Source organism: Thunnus maccoyii, unplaced genomic scaffold (assembly GCF_910596095.1).
Source record: "Thunnus maccoyii unplaced genomic scaffold, fThuMac1.1, whole genome shotgun sequence".
Taxonomy (NCBI): Eukaryota; Metazoa; Chordata; class Actinopteri; order Scombriformes; family Scombridae; genus Thunnus; species Thunnus maccoyii.
The window spans coordinates 636,756-652,854 of NW_024757901.1; the positions used below are offsets into that span (position 1 = coordinate 636,756).

Below are 16,099 nucleotides of genomic sequence, written 5' to 3' on the forward strand. Positions count from 1 at the left end.
ACACTGTCCTTTGATTCAACACCGGCAACAGTGGAACCATTTCTGGCCGTGTGACGTTTCTCTCTGCTGCATCATCAGTGACCCAGAGCTAGAGATAGATCCCCATGTTGGTGATGAGTCCTCCGCTTCCTCCAGTACCCCAACGCCACAGCCGTTGTCGGACACCTCAGCTGAGGCTGTCTTAGTGGCTTCACCAATGGATGATGACGACAACCTCTCGTCTATGTCTGTGTCATCGCTGACCTTCAGAAATCCACCTCCGACTTCAGTTTGCCATGATTTCCCAAAGGTTATGGCCATGGCGATGGAGTGTGTAGGGCTCTACTGCCCCCGCCTGTCTCACTCAAACCAGTTAGCCAGCTACGTGAAGGCTTTTACGGCCTGGCTCATCCCACTCAACCCGTCTTTGTTTCGCCTCCTCTCCAAGACATTTGGCAGTGTGTCGAAATGTCCTGGAAGGAGCTGCTGAAAACAGAGTTACCAGTCACAGGACTGATTTCCTTCCTGAGAATGCAGGGCCACAGAGAGACAGGCTGCCCTGGTCTATCCCCTGGAGGAGTGAAACAGACATGATGTCTCCTCTCCTCAGTTCATGTGCAGGCCAAGGGCATTACTCTCTAAAGAGGAAATAACGTCATTGGCCACACTATCATTAACTCGAGAGACAAGCTGTGCTGGTCCCGTGAAGGATAGCGGTGAGAACAGAGGGAAACAGCCCTCACAACCCTCCTGATTCCTCACTCAGCTGACTGCTGAGCAAGCAGGAAGCTGCAGCCTCCGCTAGTGCAGGACAGGGACACGCTGGAATATTTTGAGAACATATTCTGGCTGGACATGCAGCTGGCTGCAACAGCCAACAAACTAAGAGTGTTGGGCATTGCTGCAGCTAATATTCTGCTAGAAGTGAAATTTCTAGAGGTCTAGGTCAGCCAGATAAATAACCTGATTCTGGTTATTGCTACTGCCGCAGGGCGTGTGATGTCGCTTGCCACACTGGACTCATGTCATGTGTGTCTGGAACTCACTGCCCTACAGAGAAAAGATGGAGAAGACCTCCTGGGAGCTTTCTTAGCTCCAGATGGGCTTTTCAGGTCTATTTCCTCTGTCACTCAGCACTTAAAGAGGCTGGATGAGGAGAAGGTGCAGCTGAGCTGCCACCTGCCACTCGCCCCTTCTTCTAGCAAGGTGCAGTGCCGCAACACCGTGGCGAGGAGGAGAGCACTCAGGCAGGGCAGAGCACCGTCAGCCCCCACCACATCAGCCTCCTCCTACACTACCTTGATGGAGACACCACAGCACCGACCGTCCTGAGACCACAGAGCAGCCCATGCACGGTCGAAAAATTCAATGTGTGTTGAAAGTGTTTTAATAAAAACAAATGACATTTTTCACCAAAGAGCAAAATCCTCCACCCTCTCCTGTTCCACTTCTCCAGGCCTCTATTACGGTGTGATGATAGCAGCTCAGCCTGCTTTATCCAGTTGGTCACAGAGACTGTGTAATGCAGAAAGCGCTCATTCAGCTGGCGCCCCCACTTCTCTTTCCTCAGTTAGGGATGCAGAAAAAGCTCAGCGCTGAGCTCATTCATGACAGCTATGTTAGGTATGATGTTGTGAGAAAGAAACACATTCTGCCTGACACAGAGAAACAGATCTGTTTTTCGCTGTGCTTTCTGGTACTGTTATTTATCAGATGGTCCAGGTCCAGAAAACAGGGACTTCAACCTCATGTGAAGAGGTGGCCCTCTGGCAGACAAGTGGGTGCTGCACCCCGAGGTGGTGCATCAGATTTGGAAACAGTTTGAGAAAGTGGAAGTGGACCTGTTCGCAAGTCAAAACAACACCCACTGCACGTTCTGGTTCCTCCTGATGCTGCAAGATGATCCACCTCTGGGGGGGATGCATTTGCACACGTGGCATGGCCAAGGGGGCTGCTTTGCACCTTTCTTCCTCTTTGTCTCATTCCCCCTATGCTTAAGAGAGTGAGACTGGCTGAGAGTGAGAGAGTGGCTGTTGGGCATTCTGATAGCCCCAGACCACCATTTGGCACCGTGATGACCCAGATGTTGACAGCCCAACCCTGGTCCATCCCCCAAAATTTGAGGGGCCATGTCCCAGTAGGTGGGCTTGATAGGCACGGTGCCCACACTGGATCAACCTCTCCAGGCTTGTCTCCTAAGAGGGACAGGCTGATGCAGGCTGGACTGTCTGCATACGTGGTGAAGACCATCCAAGTGGCAAGAGCAGGATCTACCATTGCTTGCTACAAAGAAAATTGTTTGGGATTCCAACGCTGGTTCGAGGAAAGGAGACAAGACCCCCTGACATGCAGTGGGAGAGGTCTTCACCTTTCTGCATGCTTTTCAGGGTCCATGCTTGCAGGGGCAACTCAGGACTTGAAAAGGGTCAGCTGTGGTGCACCTGACTCCCTCCAACCCCCACACCTGGGCAATATGCACCTGCATTTTCCCGTGCACCTGCATTTTCCCATGCTCCATGATGACTTGGGGAATGAAGTGGGCAGGGTGTCTGTCGTATGGTTTTTGACCCCTACGAGGTTAACTGGGCTGGGTTGGGCCCTCTACTGCTCTGCTGAAGTGGCTTGAATTAAAAAGTAGTAGGAGGGCCATGGCGACTAACCTATAGCCGGATGGGCTCAGTGAGGCAGTCTGATGACATGTTGTGGCAGGGTGAAAATTCATCAGGCTCTGCCTGTCTGAGATAGAAGGTTATGATATTGTGACCTTAGTTCTATAAGCACAGGCAAAGCCCTCTGCCTATGGACCAACCACTGAAGTGGTTTATGGATGTAAGTGGCAGCGAGATGCTGCCTTATATACTGTGTGAGACACACATAATTGGCCCATCCTGACTGGCCAGCTACATACATTCAAATTTCAGTGGGCGATTGTGTGTATGTGTTTGGAGGAGAGTATTACCCATTTAGCCCAGAAGAGGGCCTTGCATGGAACTAGGGTTACAATATCATAACCTTCCTTTTTCTCTAGTGTCATGATACATCTTGAATAATGAGTACATTCTTGGAGATGATTTTACAATTTACTCAATAAGTAGGCAGAAACTGTACTGTAAAAGGAAACCTTGTTTGTTTCCATGGTATTACCACGGTCCTACCATATCCTTTGTAATAACTGTTACATTGTCTATGCAGTTAACAGGAACTTGTACCATATATGTTCCACAACATTACTAAGTAAAACATGATAATTTAGTCAGTAAGTAAGCTGAAACTCTACTGTAAAAGGAAGCTATATCCTATGTAACTGGTTATTCCCTTTTCCATACCATAAACACAAACTTTACAAACGTCACTAAGACACTACAATTTAAGAAACTGAACTGTAAAACTGTACTGTAAAAGAAAGCAATGTTTAATCCCATGGTAATACAAAGTCCTTACCACATCCTTTCATCAAAATGGATGGTTTGCTTTCCCATGCAATATAGCCAAACTTATACCATATGTCCCTTAGTGTTACTAACTAAAACATGACATTTTATTGAATTAGTATGCTGAAACAGGAGAACTGCCAAAGAAAGTAATGCTTAATGACATGGTAGTTGCATTGTACTAAAAAAGTGCTTGTGATGTAAGGATCATAAAATAAATGCAAAAACACAATGTAACAGTCTGTACCAACACAAAGATTACATTGTTGCTACCATGTATATGACTATTATACACTTAATAGAAACTAGGTGTAGGAGCCATTTATGTTGATTGTTGGCATGTCATTTGTTTAGTTATAACTTGCAGTATTATTTTGGACACTGGGTGGCGGTCATTAGATGCACAGGGTTGTATATCTAGGGGCATAGGTGACAGGAAACGGGAGGCACAGGCAGGTGGAGCACATACAGTTCTTACTAGATCTGGAACAGACGCACACTACAGCTGGCAGGACAGAAATCCGGTATGTTCATGACATGTACAAAGACTTCAATAAAACAAAAAAACTAAACGGCAGCCAACTGGAAAATCTGTTTTTGAATCTGTGTAAGATCACTCCTAACCTAACCTACCTGTGTATTAATGGCAAACTGGAAAAACAGGGAAAGAAAGGACATTGAAAAATTAAAATTGCCATTACACCTAAGTAAGAACTGTCTCTTCGAGTGAAATTGGAGCTCGTGATTAATTCAGACGGACTGAGCATTGTCTTGTGGAACAACAAAGAGGACGCCGCCATTACCAAACCAGGTGGACATCTTCGTCACCTGCGCTTACCTGACGGTGATTGAAAACCGCAAACTGAGTGAGTACATGCAAGCATTAAGCTTTATTGGAGAAGCTATATGCAAAGCTGTATTGGAAGACGGCTATTATAATGGAGTTGGTTGACTGAAGACTGAAAGCTACGATCGCACATCGATCAGCTGTTTGAAACATTGTGCCGGCAGCATACGGCTTTCGTCGACAAGTCTTAAAGAGACAGTGAACAAATATGTCTGTTGTTAAGTCTGATGACGATGTTGAAAAGGAAAAAAGAGTTATCAAACACACTGCCAAAGGCTTGGAATTGTTCATTGCAAATTGTCAGAAGACAAGAAACAGGAAATGTAAACAAGCTAACAAGTTGATGGAAATGCTGAAAGAGCTCATGAAATCAAAGGAAAATGCAAGAGAAGTACAATCTAATTTGTTTCAATTAATCAAGCTCTGTGATGAAGCCAAGGAAAACCATGAATCACTGGTGAATTTACCACTGCCTGAAGATGAACTTGAAAAGCAAAATCAGTGGTTTCAACGAAAAATGGAAATCTTTAAAGGGTTTATACAAGATGTAAAGGTGTGGTTACCTGAGGCTGGACAGAAAATTGCACACTCCATTGCTGAAAGTGTCATACTACAAAGTGTAGTAAATTCAGATGACATTGGACCTGATGACAGCGTTTCAAATGCCTCAAAACCTAAATCAAAGCACAAATCCAGTTCTTCATCACGTGCATCTTCAACATCCTCTGCTCGCATTAAAGCTCAGGCAGAAAAGGCTGCTCTCATGGAACGTGTTGCTGCCCTGAAGGAAAAACATGAGCTTGAGGCACAAGAACAATTGAAAAGAAAGAAAGAGCAACTGGAACTAGAAACTGAACTGGCAGCAACCAATGCAAAAATCAATATACTTGAGGCCCTGGGATCAAGAAGCAGCTCTAGAGTTTCTGATCGGATGAACTCTTATTTGAGAAAAGGAACTGCTCAAAATGAAACATCAGCTAAATTAAATCCACACGCAAATGAATATTTACCAGATCAAGTGCAGCAAAGACAGAATGTGTTGATTGAAACTAACTCTTCTTCCCAGCAACAGGTTGTTAGACCAAAAGAAACAGCTCATGGACCATCTGTTCAACCTCATGATACAACCCATCTAATACAATATTCTCCTCAAAGGCAAAATGTACAGAGTCGTATGCAGGGGCATGTTCGCACTACACCCCCTGTATTGAATGATGGCAATCAAGGTGATATGTGTAACCTAATACAGAGGCAAAATTACATCACTGCTCTCCTGGCTCAACAAAGTCTCTCTTCTACTTAACCACCAAGAGTCATTCCTGTTTATGATGGTGATCCTTTACAGTACGAAGTTTTCATCAGGGCATTTGAGAGAGGAGTGGAAAAAAAGTGTGATGACTACAGTGACTGCTTGCATTTCCTAGAGCAATATACAAGAGGGCATCCAAAAGACTTAGTCCGTAGCTGTCAACATCTGCCCCCAGCCCAGGGCTATCAAAGAGCAAAACATCTGCTCAAAGAACATTTTGGTAATGAATATAAGATTGCCACTGCATATATGGACAAAGCATTTGCCTGGTCAGTGATCAAATCAGAGGATGTGGAAGCATTGCAAGCATTCTCACTGTTCCTTAGGGGTTGTTGCACTGCAATGGAACAACTCACCTATATGGAGGAAATGAATGTTGCTTCCAATATGAAGACCATCCTTCTGAAACTGCCTTACAGGCTCAGAGACAAGTCAGTTACAGGAGCAGCGTGGACATCAAGCTAGATTTTCTGACCTGGTAGACTTCATAGAGAGACAAGTGAAGATACTATCAGATCCACTTTTTGGAAACATTCAGGATGCTAAGCCAGCTGCAACTGTCAAAAGGTCTACTAAAACAAGAGAAAAGTCAAGACCTAGAGGAAGCAGTTTTGCAACAGCTGTAACACCTGTAAAAACATCAGTACAAGAAAATTTTAAACAAATGTGTAGCGCCCTCTAGACGGCTGGTCTATTTTTATGAGGTACGCTTCCCAAGTTCTTTATGTTTTAGAAATCTCTTTCTTTAAGATTAACTAATACTGAATGACAAGTACACTGTAATATAATATTGGTGAACTAAGTTCTATTTATTCTATAATGTAAGACACTTTTATTTACTCACTGAATGTTTTAATACTAATTTTTAATGTTTTTAATCAAAACTGTAGATAAATGAAATAAGAATTAAAGTATCCTTTAAGTTTATACCTTTCTCCTAAACACTTGCCAATTGAAATAAAAGTACTCTCAATATGTCGGTAAACATCAACAGTACTATTTCTCAGACACTTATACAAATGACAAGAAAAAAGTAAGTTTTAAAGATTTACTGTTGTAAATGTAAACACAAATATTCTTTTAATAATGAAAATAAAACACAAAAATAACACTCAAGTTCAAAAGACTTTTCAGTACCTTTTAAATGATCAATTTCTTAATATTCAAATACCCCTTTTGAGTGCACTCATTATAAAACCACCAAATAATGAAACACACCTAAAGCCGGCAGTTATAACTAACTGAAAAGGATATGGGTACCCAGTGTTAATGATGCAGGCCTGAAGCGATGCTTGTGTGCGTTGTAGCCAGAAACAAAATGGCTGCTTCACGCTAAAGCGCTGAAATAAAACAGATGGCAACTCACTGCCGTAATGGCGTACTCCTCGTCCCCTGTGCGATACCAGCGGGTTGCTGATACATGGGATGAGGTAGACGATTCCTCCTGTCAGGACCAGCGTGTTGCGGCCACGTCGGCTGCAGATGACTTCTCCCACTCTCCCGGTAGAACTCACCGCAGATCACACTGAACAGGTCCGGCACACCGCAGGCTAACTTCACCAGTTGAGTAGCTGGTTTAGCTGCACGCAGATGAAGTCCGTAGCTAAGCTAATGTGAGCTACATTAGCTGTTAGCTGTGCTCCTCGTTGAACACTCTTTGCCAAAGTACTCCTTTAAACTCGAACACGGTGCTGCACTGAATAACAGTCCTTTGAGACTCACTGTCCGTTTATCTCTACCTATTATTCATAAACAGTGTCCGTACTCTGCATATTTTTTTTACTGTAACATATTAAACGCCAGGCAGTTCTCCCTTCTCTGCTCCGTATCGCGCGCTCTCTCTTGCATGTCAAGTTTTTTCGCTCACACAACAAAATACACACACTTCCTGTTTAGCCAGATCTTAACCAATTAATTACCAGAATTACACTTTTCTCAATCGGTACTTCCTCTTTAACCCTGAGACTTTTCAAAATAACATGAAATATCTTAAAGTGCATATTTGAATCTTTTTAAACTTTTTAAACTTATTTATTAAACTATTTTTAAACAAACTTTATCAACCTTCATGAAATATTATTCTTAATACTTTTAATCACATTTTATCAAACATGAACATATTTAAACTATTTATTGTCCCTTTTTAACAGGGTTACACCCTCCCCCCTTTAAACGTCTGATGTCCTCATCAGATTACAAAACTTAACTTAAGTTTCTACTCAAAGTATTAAGGGTGAGATTATGAGACCCAGCTTAGTGCTTACCAATTTTTATAGTAACCCCTCTATGTACAATGGTAATGGGTTGATCTTTGGCCTTTCCTGGCTCATCATAGGTAAGTCTTACAACTGGTTTCAATGATCTTTTTGGCCTACTTGGCTTTGGTATCACATGTACATTAGAACAGCTCGAGGGTAGTTGCTCATCTTCACTGGAGAGTGGTCCTGACTCAGAGTCGGTTGCTTGAGGGACATCTGGAACATGCTCTACAGGAGAGTGGTCTCTCTCTGAGTGACTCTCTTCTGAAGGACTGAGGACTTCCAACTGCTCTGATCCTTCAGCACTATGTCTTTCTCTCCTTCGCAAGAGATTTCCCATTAACTCCCTATAGGGTTTGGTCGGCCATTCACACTCCAGATCAGAAGAATCACTCAAGGTATGGCTTTCTCTTTGTACAGTGTGATCTGTGGAGTTTCTTTTGTGTCGGTTGGGGACACGACTTCGAGTCACAGGTCTCTTTGGAACATTCTCCATTTCCTCCTGCACTGGTATCCTCACTCGATCTCCTATGGGAAGGAGATTATCTCTGTGCAATGTTTTGACCTTCCCTTTGACGTTTAGTGGCTTTACTCTGTAAACAGGCAAGTTTGGCAACTTATCCACTACAACATAAGGGACATTGTACCAGCGATTTTCCAGTTTGTGTTTTCCCTTCAATCCAAGGTTTTTCAGCAATACTCTGTCGCCAGGTTCTAGTTTGTGGAACCTAAGTCTCTTGTCGTATGCCTTTTTATTTTGCTGGTGTCTCTTGTTAGAGACCTCTGTGGCCAGGTTATAGGCTGTCTGCAAATCCTCTTTCAGTTTGGCAACATATGCAGAATGTGGTTGGTCAACTTTGCCATCTGGGCATGTCCCAAAGCATACATCCAGCGGGAGTCGAGCCTCTCGGCCGAACATCAGCATATACGGGGAGTATCCCGTGGCGTCACACTTGGTGCTATTGTATGCATGCACCAGGTGCACTACATGCTGACTCCATTGCCGCTTCTTTTCTTGGTTGAGTGTGGCCAACATGGATAACAGAGTTCTGTTGAAGCGTTCAGGTTGGGGATCACCCTGGGGGTGGTAAGGGGTGGTCCTTGACTTCTGTATGCCCAGTATCTTTAACAACTCTTTAATGAGTCGAGACTCAAAGTCTCTGCCTTGATCAGAGTGAATACGAGATGGCAAGCCATAATGTACAAAGTACTTTTCCACTAAGACTTTTGCCACTGTGAGAGCTTTTTGATTGAGAGTGGGGAAAGCTTGGGCGTATCTCGTAAAATGGTCAGTTATGACAAGCACATTACTCACTCCTCTTGAGTCAGGTTCCATAGACAGGAAGTCAATACAGACGAGGTCCATAGGTCCAGAGCTCACTATCTGATGTAACGGTGCAGCTCTTTGACATGGAGTCTTCCTGAGCACACACTCTCCGCAGTTTTTCACATATTGCTCTACATCGACTGACATCTTTGGCCAGAAGAATCGGCTCCTGATCATGTCAGTGACTCTGTCCACTCCTAAATGACCAAGGTCATCGTGCATGGTTTTGAGTACTACTGCTTTGAACTTGGCAGGTAGCACTAGCTGCTGTGTCTTTTTCCCTGTGTGGCATGTGCTCACCCGATGTAGTAACCCGTCAGTCATGACTAGCTTACCCATCTCTCTTTTCATAGGGAGTAACTCTGGGTTGTCTTTCCACTTGCCACACTTTAAAGCTTGTATGGTGGGTGCTATCAAGCCGTCTTGGGCTTGGGCTGCCATTAAGTCCTGCCTGGACATTTGTTCCAGTGAGTTAAGCTGAAGACGTGTGGGGAAAGCATACACGTCAGGAATGCAGTCAGGTGGAGCTCCAAGCTGTTCAGCATACTTGGGGGAGTCTGCCGATGGGCCAAGAACACCGACTCGCTGGCATATTGACTTGACTCCAGCCTGCGAGATGCTCTGCCATTCCGTCTCCTCATCTCTTGCCTCTATGCGTGACAACAGATCAGCATCAATGTTATTTCTACCTGGTCTGTAGATAATGTTAAAATCGTACACTGACAAGTCCGACAGCCACCGATGTCCTGTGGCGTTGAGCTTTGCTGATGTCAGGACGTAAGTTAGAGGGTTGTTGTCTGTACGCACAGTAAAGTGGGCTCCGTAGAGATAGTCGTGAAATTTCTCCACAACTGCCCATTTCAGCGACAGAAACTCTAACTGATGGATGGCGTAGTTTTTTTGTGACGAGCTCAGTTTTCTGCTTGCGAACGCCACTGGTCGCAAGCCTTTTGGGTATGCCTGATAAAGCACAGCTCCCAGTCCCGTAAGGCTAGCATCGACATGCAGTGTGTAGGGCTTATCAGGATCTGCAAAGGCGAGCACAGGGGCGTTTGTCAAACACTGTTTGATTTTTTTCAAAGGCTTCAGTGCATGACTCGTCCCACCTGTCTCCAAACAGCTCCTTCTCATCCAAATAAACATCTCTCTTCCCTTTTACTGGCTTTTTGCTACGCTGAGGGGGGCCATAACCTTTAGTGAGGTCAGTCAAAGGGCGGACGATGGAGGAGTAGTTGTGGATAAATCGTCTATAATAACCACAAAAACCCAAAAAGGATCGTAGGGTCTTGAGATTGTAAGGTTGGGGCCAAGTGGTCACAGCTTCGATTTTTGCAGGGTCAGCAGCAACACCCTCAGCAGTCACAATATGACCCACATACTTGACCTTTGTTTGGCAAAACTGACATTTGTCAAGTGAAATCTTGAGCCCTACTTCTCTGAGTCTGTCCAGCACCTTTAAGAGTCTCTCTTCATGTTCTGCCAGGGTCTTTCCGAATATGATCAGATCATCCAGATAGACTATTACTTGGAGCATGTTCATGTCTCCAACTGCTTTCTCCATGAGGCGCTGGAAGGTTGCAGGAGCTCCAGTTATGCCTTGAGGCATCCTCTCAAATTGGTAGAACCCGAGAGGGCAGATAAAGGCAGTCTTTTCTTTGTCCTCTTCTTTCATGGCTATTTGATAGTAACCACTTCTTAAGTCGATCACTGAGAACCATTTACTACCCGACAGGCAGTCAAGAGCCTCATCGATGCGTGGGGTAGTGTATTGATCTGGTACAGTGCGGCTGTTTAGTGTGCGGTAGTCAATGCACATCCTTACATCCCCATTCTTTTTCCTCACAACCACTATGGGCGATGCATATGGACTTCTGGACTCTTTAATGATGCCTGCAGCTAGTAGCTTTTGAATATGACGCCTCACGTCGTCAATATCCGCAGGGGCGATGCGTCTGGAGCGTTCACGAAAGGGTCGTGAATCAGATAAGCGGATCGTGTGCTCCACTTCTTTGGCGAGTCCCACATCTAGTTCATGAAGAGAGAATACATCTGCTCTTTCAGACAGTTTTTGTCTGAGCCTTGCTTTCCATGTTTCGGGGACAGGTGACTCACCAAAGTCGATCATTCTGACATCAAAAGCATCCTCAGTCTCTGGCTTTTGTTTTGGCACTGTGGTAACCACATCAGCTACACACAGGTGACCCAGGACAGCACCGGCAGGAATGGTCACTTCTTTCTGCGACTCATTATGAACCACAACTGTCAGCCGGTTAATGTCCACAGCATTACTGGGTATTGCCATAGGTTGGAGCTTGACGCCTGATGGGAGAGTAGCTGTACTGGAGGCCTCTACTATCAAGATGTCATCTGGCAGGGACTTTCCAAGCACCACTTTGCAGACTACTTTAATGCTGCCACCTGCAGGTAGGACAAGTGAGCTTCGACCCTCCAACTTTACACAACCTATTTTGTCATCCTCTTCATTTGACAAGTCAATGGCTTTTTCTTTCACTGTTTCTGGGAAAGTGTTCTGTATGCCAAAGGCGTGGGCTACAGTGCCTTCAACTCTATCGTCACGCAGCTGGGCTAGCCGCTTGGATAGGTTAGCCTTGGTATTTGTCCCGAGGATCACAGGTGTCTGATCAGGACCAGGTGGATCAGGGCAAATGAGAGCCAGGGCTGACAGGGCTGTTGGGGTACCCGCTACCTTTTTGGGAAACTCTAGGTCCACTGCCACGTAGCCAAGATAAGGGTAATCAGAGTCACTTAAACCCCAAATGTTAAGGTCACTTACTGGGCGAATAGGAGTATCAGCAAGATGTCTCCTGTACCAGGATTCAAAGATGATGCTAACTCTTGAGCCACTGTCGAGTAATGCATCACACAAATGTCCATTAACTTTCAGAGGCTCCAAAGATGGTGGCCCTATTAGACCCTCTGGTATGCCTGTTGGGGCAAGCTGATCTACTACACTCCTCCTCACAGTGCAGTCAGTTTTGGGTGAGGGGACATCAGTAGTAGGTTGAGTGCTATGGGTCTTAGCCTTTTTGAGAGCTTGAATGAGTCTTTGGATCACTTTGCTTTGGTTCTCAGGGTTTTTGCACTTCCCTGCCATGTGTCCATTTTCGCCACAGCGATAGCAGAAACGCTCTTCTGTCTCAGCCCCTTGTCTGTTTTGAGTGTTTACAGTCATCACTGTGGGAGAAGGTGTAGACGATTGAGGTAATCTGGAGTTCACCTTTTGTTGTAACTGTTTCAGTTGTTTCCTCAGAGCTATCACTTCTGGATCAGCATTAGTCTCTGGGACATTTCTCACTTTAGTTTGAAAGTTCTCATTTTGTGTCTCTTTGTCCCGTGTAGAGAGCGCAGCAAACATTGATTTCACTTCTTTAATTTCAGCTCTCAAACTCTGTATCTCTGAGTGTTTGTTTTCTTCTTGAAGCTTGGTGTGAACTGTATACACTGAATGGTTCAGCTTTGCTAGAGAAGATTCATATTCTTCTTCTGAACGAATTTCTTTCAGGAGCTCAAGGAAAGTTGGGGGATTAGCTCTTCTCTCCCTCAGTCGCAGTTGGATTAACATCAGATCAGCATTAACTGCACCCCTCAGAAGCTGCTCAAGCCGTGCACCATCCATGGCTAGGGGAGTGAGACCACCTCTTTGTACCACTTTGGACAGGCAACGTTCTAATCTCCTGAGGAAATCAGATAGCTTCTCACCAGGTTGCTGCTGCTGCATTCTGAATGTGAAATACAAATCGTCTCCAGACTCTGCTAATCCAAAGGCGTTTTCCAGAGCCTCCAGGCACTTGTCAGGGGCAATGTCAGGATTGGAGAGACGCACTGCTTTTATCACTTCCAGAGCTGGCCCCTTTAAACTCTCCATTATCTTTCTCCTCTTGTCTTTAGCAGAACCCTCACTCTCTTCAACCATCAGGTAAGCTTGCTCTAACCAGTGGTCGAATTGTTCCTCTCCTGCTGGTGTAGGCACAATACCGGAAAAGATCCGCAGGCGGCGGTATCCTCCACTTTCTGCTGAGGGCTTGACAGTCTTATCAAACAGATCGCCCACAGCACGAAGGATGGCTTCTGTAGAGGGAGGTATGTGCGGGGTCAGCAAGGCCTGCACATCCTCTGTGGACTTTCCTTCTGCTTGTAGAAGAGCATGCAGTTTACGGTTAAAGTCCAACTCAGGGTCTGAGCTCTGAGCCACAGTGAATATTTTCCATGCAGTTTGTCCATCTGAGCTCAAAACTTCACTTGGGACATCTGCATCAGTCAATTTCTCTTTGCACTCGCAAAGCACCAGCACAAGTCTCTACTATGTGTGCTGTTTCTGTCTTCTCAGGAACGATGGTCAGCAAGGCATGGCTCTCATCCAGGTTTTCACCTCGACACCAGTTCTTCAGCTGGTTCCTGTACATTGTGACACTTTAGCTGCTGTTAGTTAAATATCACCATATATTGTTTTGTTTGTCTTTCTTAGTTTTTTTTTTTCACAGTTGAATAGTTCACACACTAGGAAATTTACAGTCACAAATCACCAATTTCAGCATTAATTAACCCACAATCCCAGCGGTGCCTCCATTTTATGTAGCGCCCTCTAGACGGCTGGTCTATTTTTATGAGGTACGCTTCCCAAGTTCTTTATGTTTTAGAAATCTCTTTCTTTAAGATTAACTAATACTGAATGACAAGTACACTGTAATATAATATTGGTGAACTAAGTTCTATTTATTCTATAATGTAAGACACTTTTATTTACTCACTGAATGTTTTAATACTAATTTTTAATGTTTTTAATCAAAACTGTAGATAAATGAAATAAGAATTAAAGTATCCTTTAAGTTTATACCTTTCTCCTAAACACTTGCCAATTGAAATAAAAGTACTCTCAATATGTCGGTAAACATCAACAGTACTATTTCTCAGACACTTATACAAATGACAAGAAAAAAGTAAGTTTTAAAGATTTACTGTTGTAAATGTAAACACAAATATTCTTTTAATAATGAAAATAAAACACAAAAATAACACTCAAGTTCAAAAGACTTTTCAGTACCTTTTAAATGATCAATTTCTTAATATTCAAATACCCCTTTTGAGTGCACTCATTATAAAACCACCAAATAATGAAACACACCTAAAGCCGGCAGTTATAACTAACTGAAAAGGATATGGGTACCCAGTGTTAATGATGCAGGCCTGAAGCGATGCTTGTGTGCGTTGTAGCCAGACACAAAATGGCTGCTTCACGCTAAAGCGCTGAAATAAAACAGATGGCAACTCACTGCCGTAATGGCGTACTCCTCGTCCCCTGTGCGATACCAGCGGGTTGCTGATACATGGGATGAGGTAGACGATTCCTCCTGTCAGGACCAGCGTGTTGCGGCCACGTCGGCTGCAGATGACTTCTCCCACTCTCCCGGTAGAACTCACCGCAGATCACACTGAACAGGTCCGGCACACCGCAGGCTAACTTCACCAGTTGAGTAGCTGGTTTAGCTGCACGCAGATGAAGTCCGTAGCTAAGCTAATGTGAGCTACATTAGCTGTTAGCTGTGCTCCTCGTTGAACACTCTTTGCCAAAGTACTCCTTTAAACTCGAACACGGTGCTGCACTGAATAACAGTCCTTTGAGACTCACTGTCCGTTTATCTCTACCTATTATTCATAAACAGTGTCCGTACTCTGCATATTTTTTTTACTGTAACATATTAAACGCCAGGCAGTTCTCCCTTCTCTGCTCCGTATCGCGCGCTCTCTCTTGCATGTCAAGTTTTTTCGCTCACACAACAAAATACACACACTTCCTGTTTAGCCAGATCTTAACCAATTAATTACCAGAATTACACTTTTCTCAATCGGTACTTCCTCTTTAACCCTGAGACTTTTCAAAATAACATGAAATATCTTAAAGTGCATATTTGAATCTTTTTAAACTTTTTAAACTTATTTATTAAACTATTTTTAAACAAACTTTATCAACCTTCATGAAATATTATTCTTAATACTTTTAATCACATTTTATCAAACATGAACATATTTAAACTATTTATTGTCCCTTTTTAACAGGGTTACAAATGGAATGAAAGGAAATGTACCTACTACCAATTCTCAAAGTTCTTGTTTGTTCTGCAACAAGATGTCCACAGATCAGGAAGAAGATGCACAGAGAAAAAATAGACTTCTTAAAGGAGAAGGGAGTCTGTTTTGGATGTTTAAAAATAGGACACATGAGCAAAGACTGCAAGAGTTGTTTGACTTGTGATGTGTGCAACCAAAATCATCCTGAAATACTTCACATTGAACAAAAGGACAAAGGAAAAAAACAGAACATACAGAACAGAGTGAAAAAGCAACTGGGAGTAATGCTGTTCTCTCACCTCATACATGTGGGCATATTGGGGCCGGTGATGAAAACTGTACCTTTTCCATTGTACCAGTACAAGTAAAGAGCCAAAAGGGGGACACAGTGTTGCAAACATATGCATTTTTGGATCATGGAAGTACATCTACCTTTTGCACAGAAAGCTTGATGAGAAGGCTGAACATAACAGGGCAAAGGACCAATATTCTTTTATGTACCATGAACCAAGTGAAGCCTGTGACCAGTCATCATATCTCAGGTTTGGAAATATCTAGTCTGGACAAAGATTTCATTCAAATATCTGATGTGTTCACACATAAAACCATGCCTGTTTCCCAGCTCAACATTCCCAGACAAGGAGATCTGACACAATGGCCTTACTTGAAGGATATCAAGATTCATGAAATAGACTCTGGCATTGACCTACTCATCGGGACAAATGCGTCAAAGGTATTGGAACCTTGGGAGCTGGTCAACAGCCAAGGGGATGGACCATATGCTTTGAGGACCCTACTGGGGTGGGTCATCTATGGTCCCCTGAGGGGAAACAAAAGCATAAGGGATGAAAATGGCTGCCC

General features: G+C 43.9%; 1 protein-coding gene across 1 annotated transcript; it reads right to left on the minus strand.

Moving 5' to 3' along the window:
* Nucleotides 1–10,080: 10,080 nt before the first annotated feature.
* LOC121893590 lies at nt 10,081–15,546 on the minus strand. Its single transcript, XM_042405590.1, has 2 exons — nt 15,538–15,546; nt 10,081–13,469 (listed from the first exon to the last, which is right to left on the minus strand). The coding sequence occupies exons 1-2, from the start codon at nt 15,544–15,546 to the stop codon at nt 10,173–10,175; spliced, it is 3,306 nt and encodes a 1,101-aa protein (XP_042261524.1). The 3' UTR covers nt 10,081–10,172.
* Between the last annotated feature and the right edge of the window lie 553 nt (nt 15,547–16,099).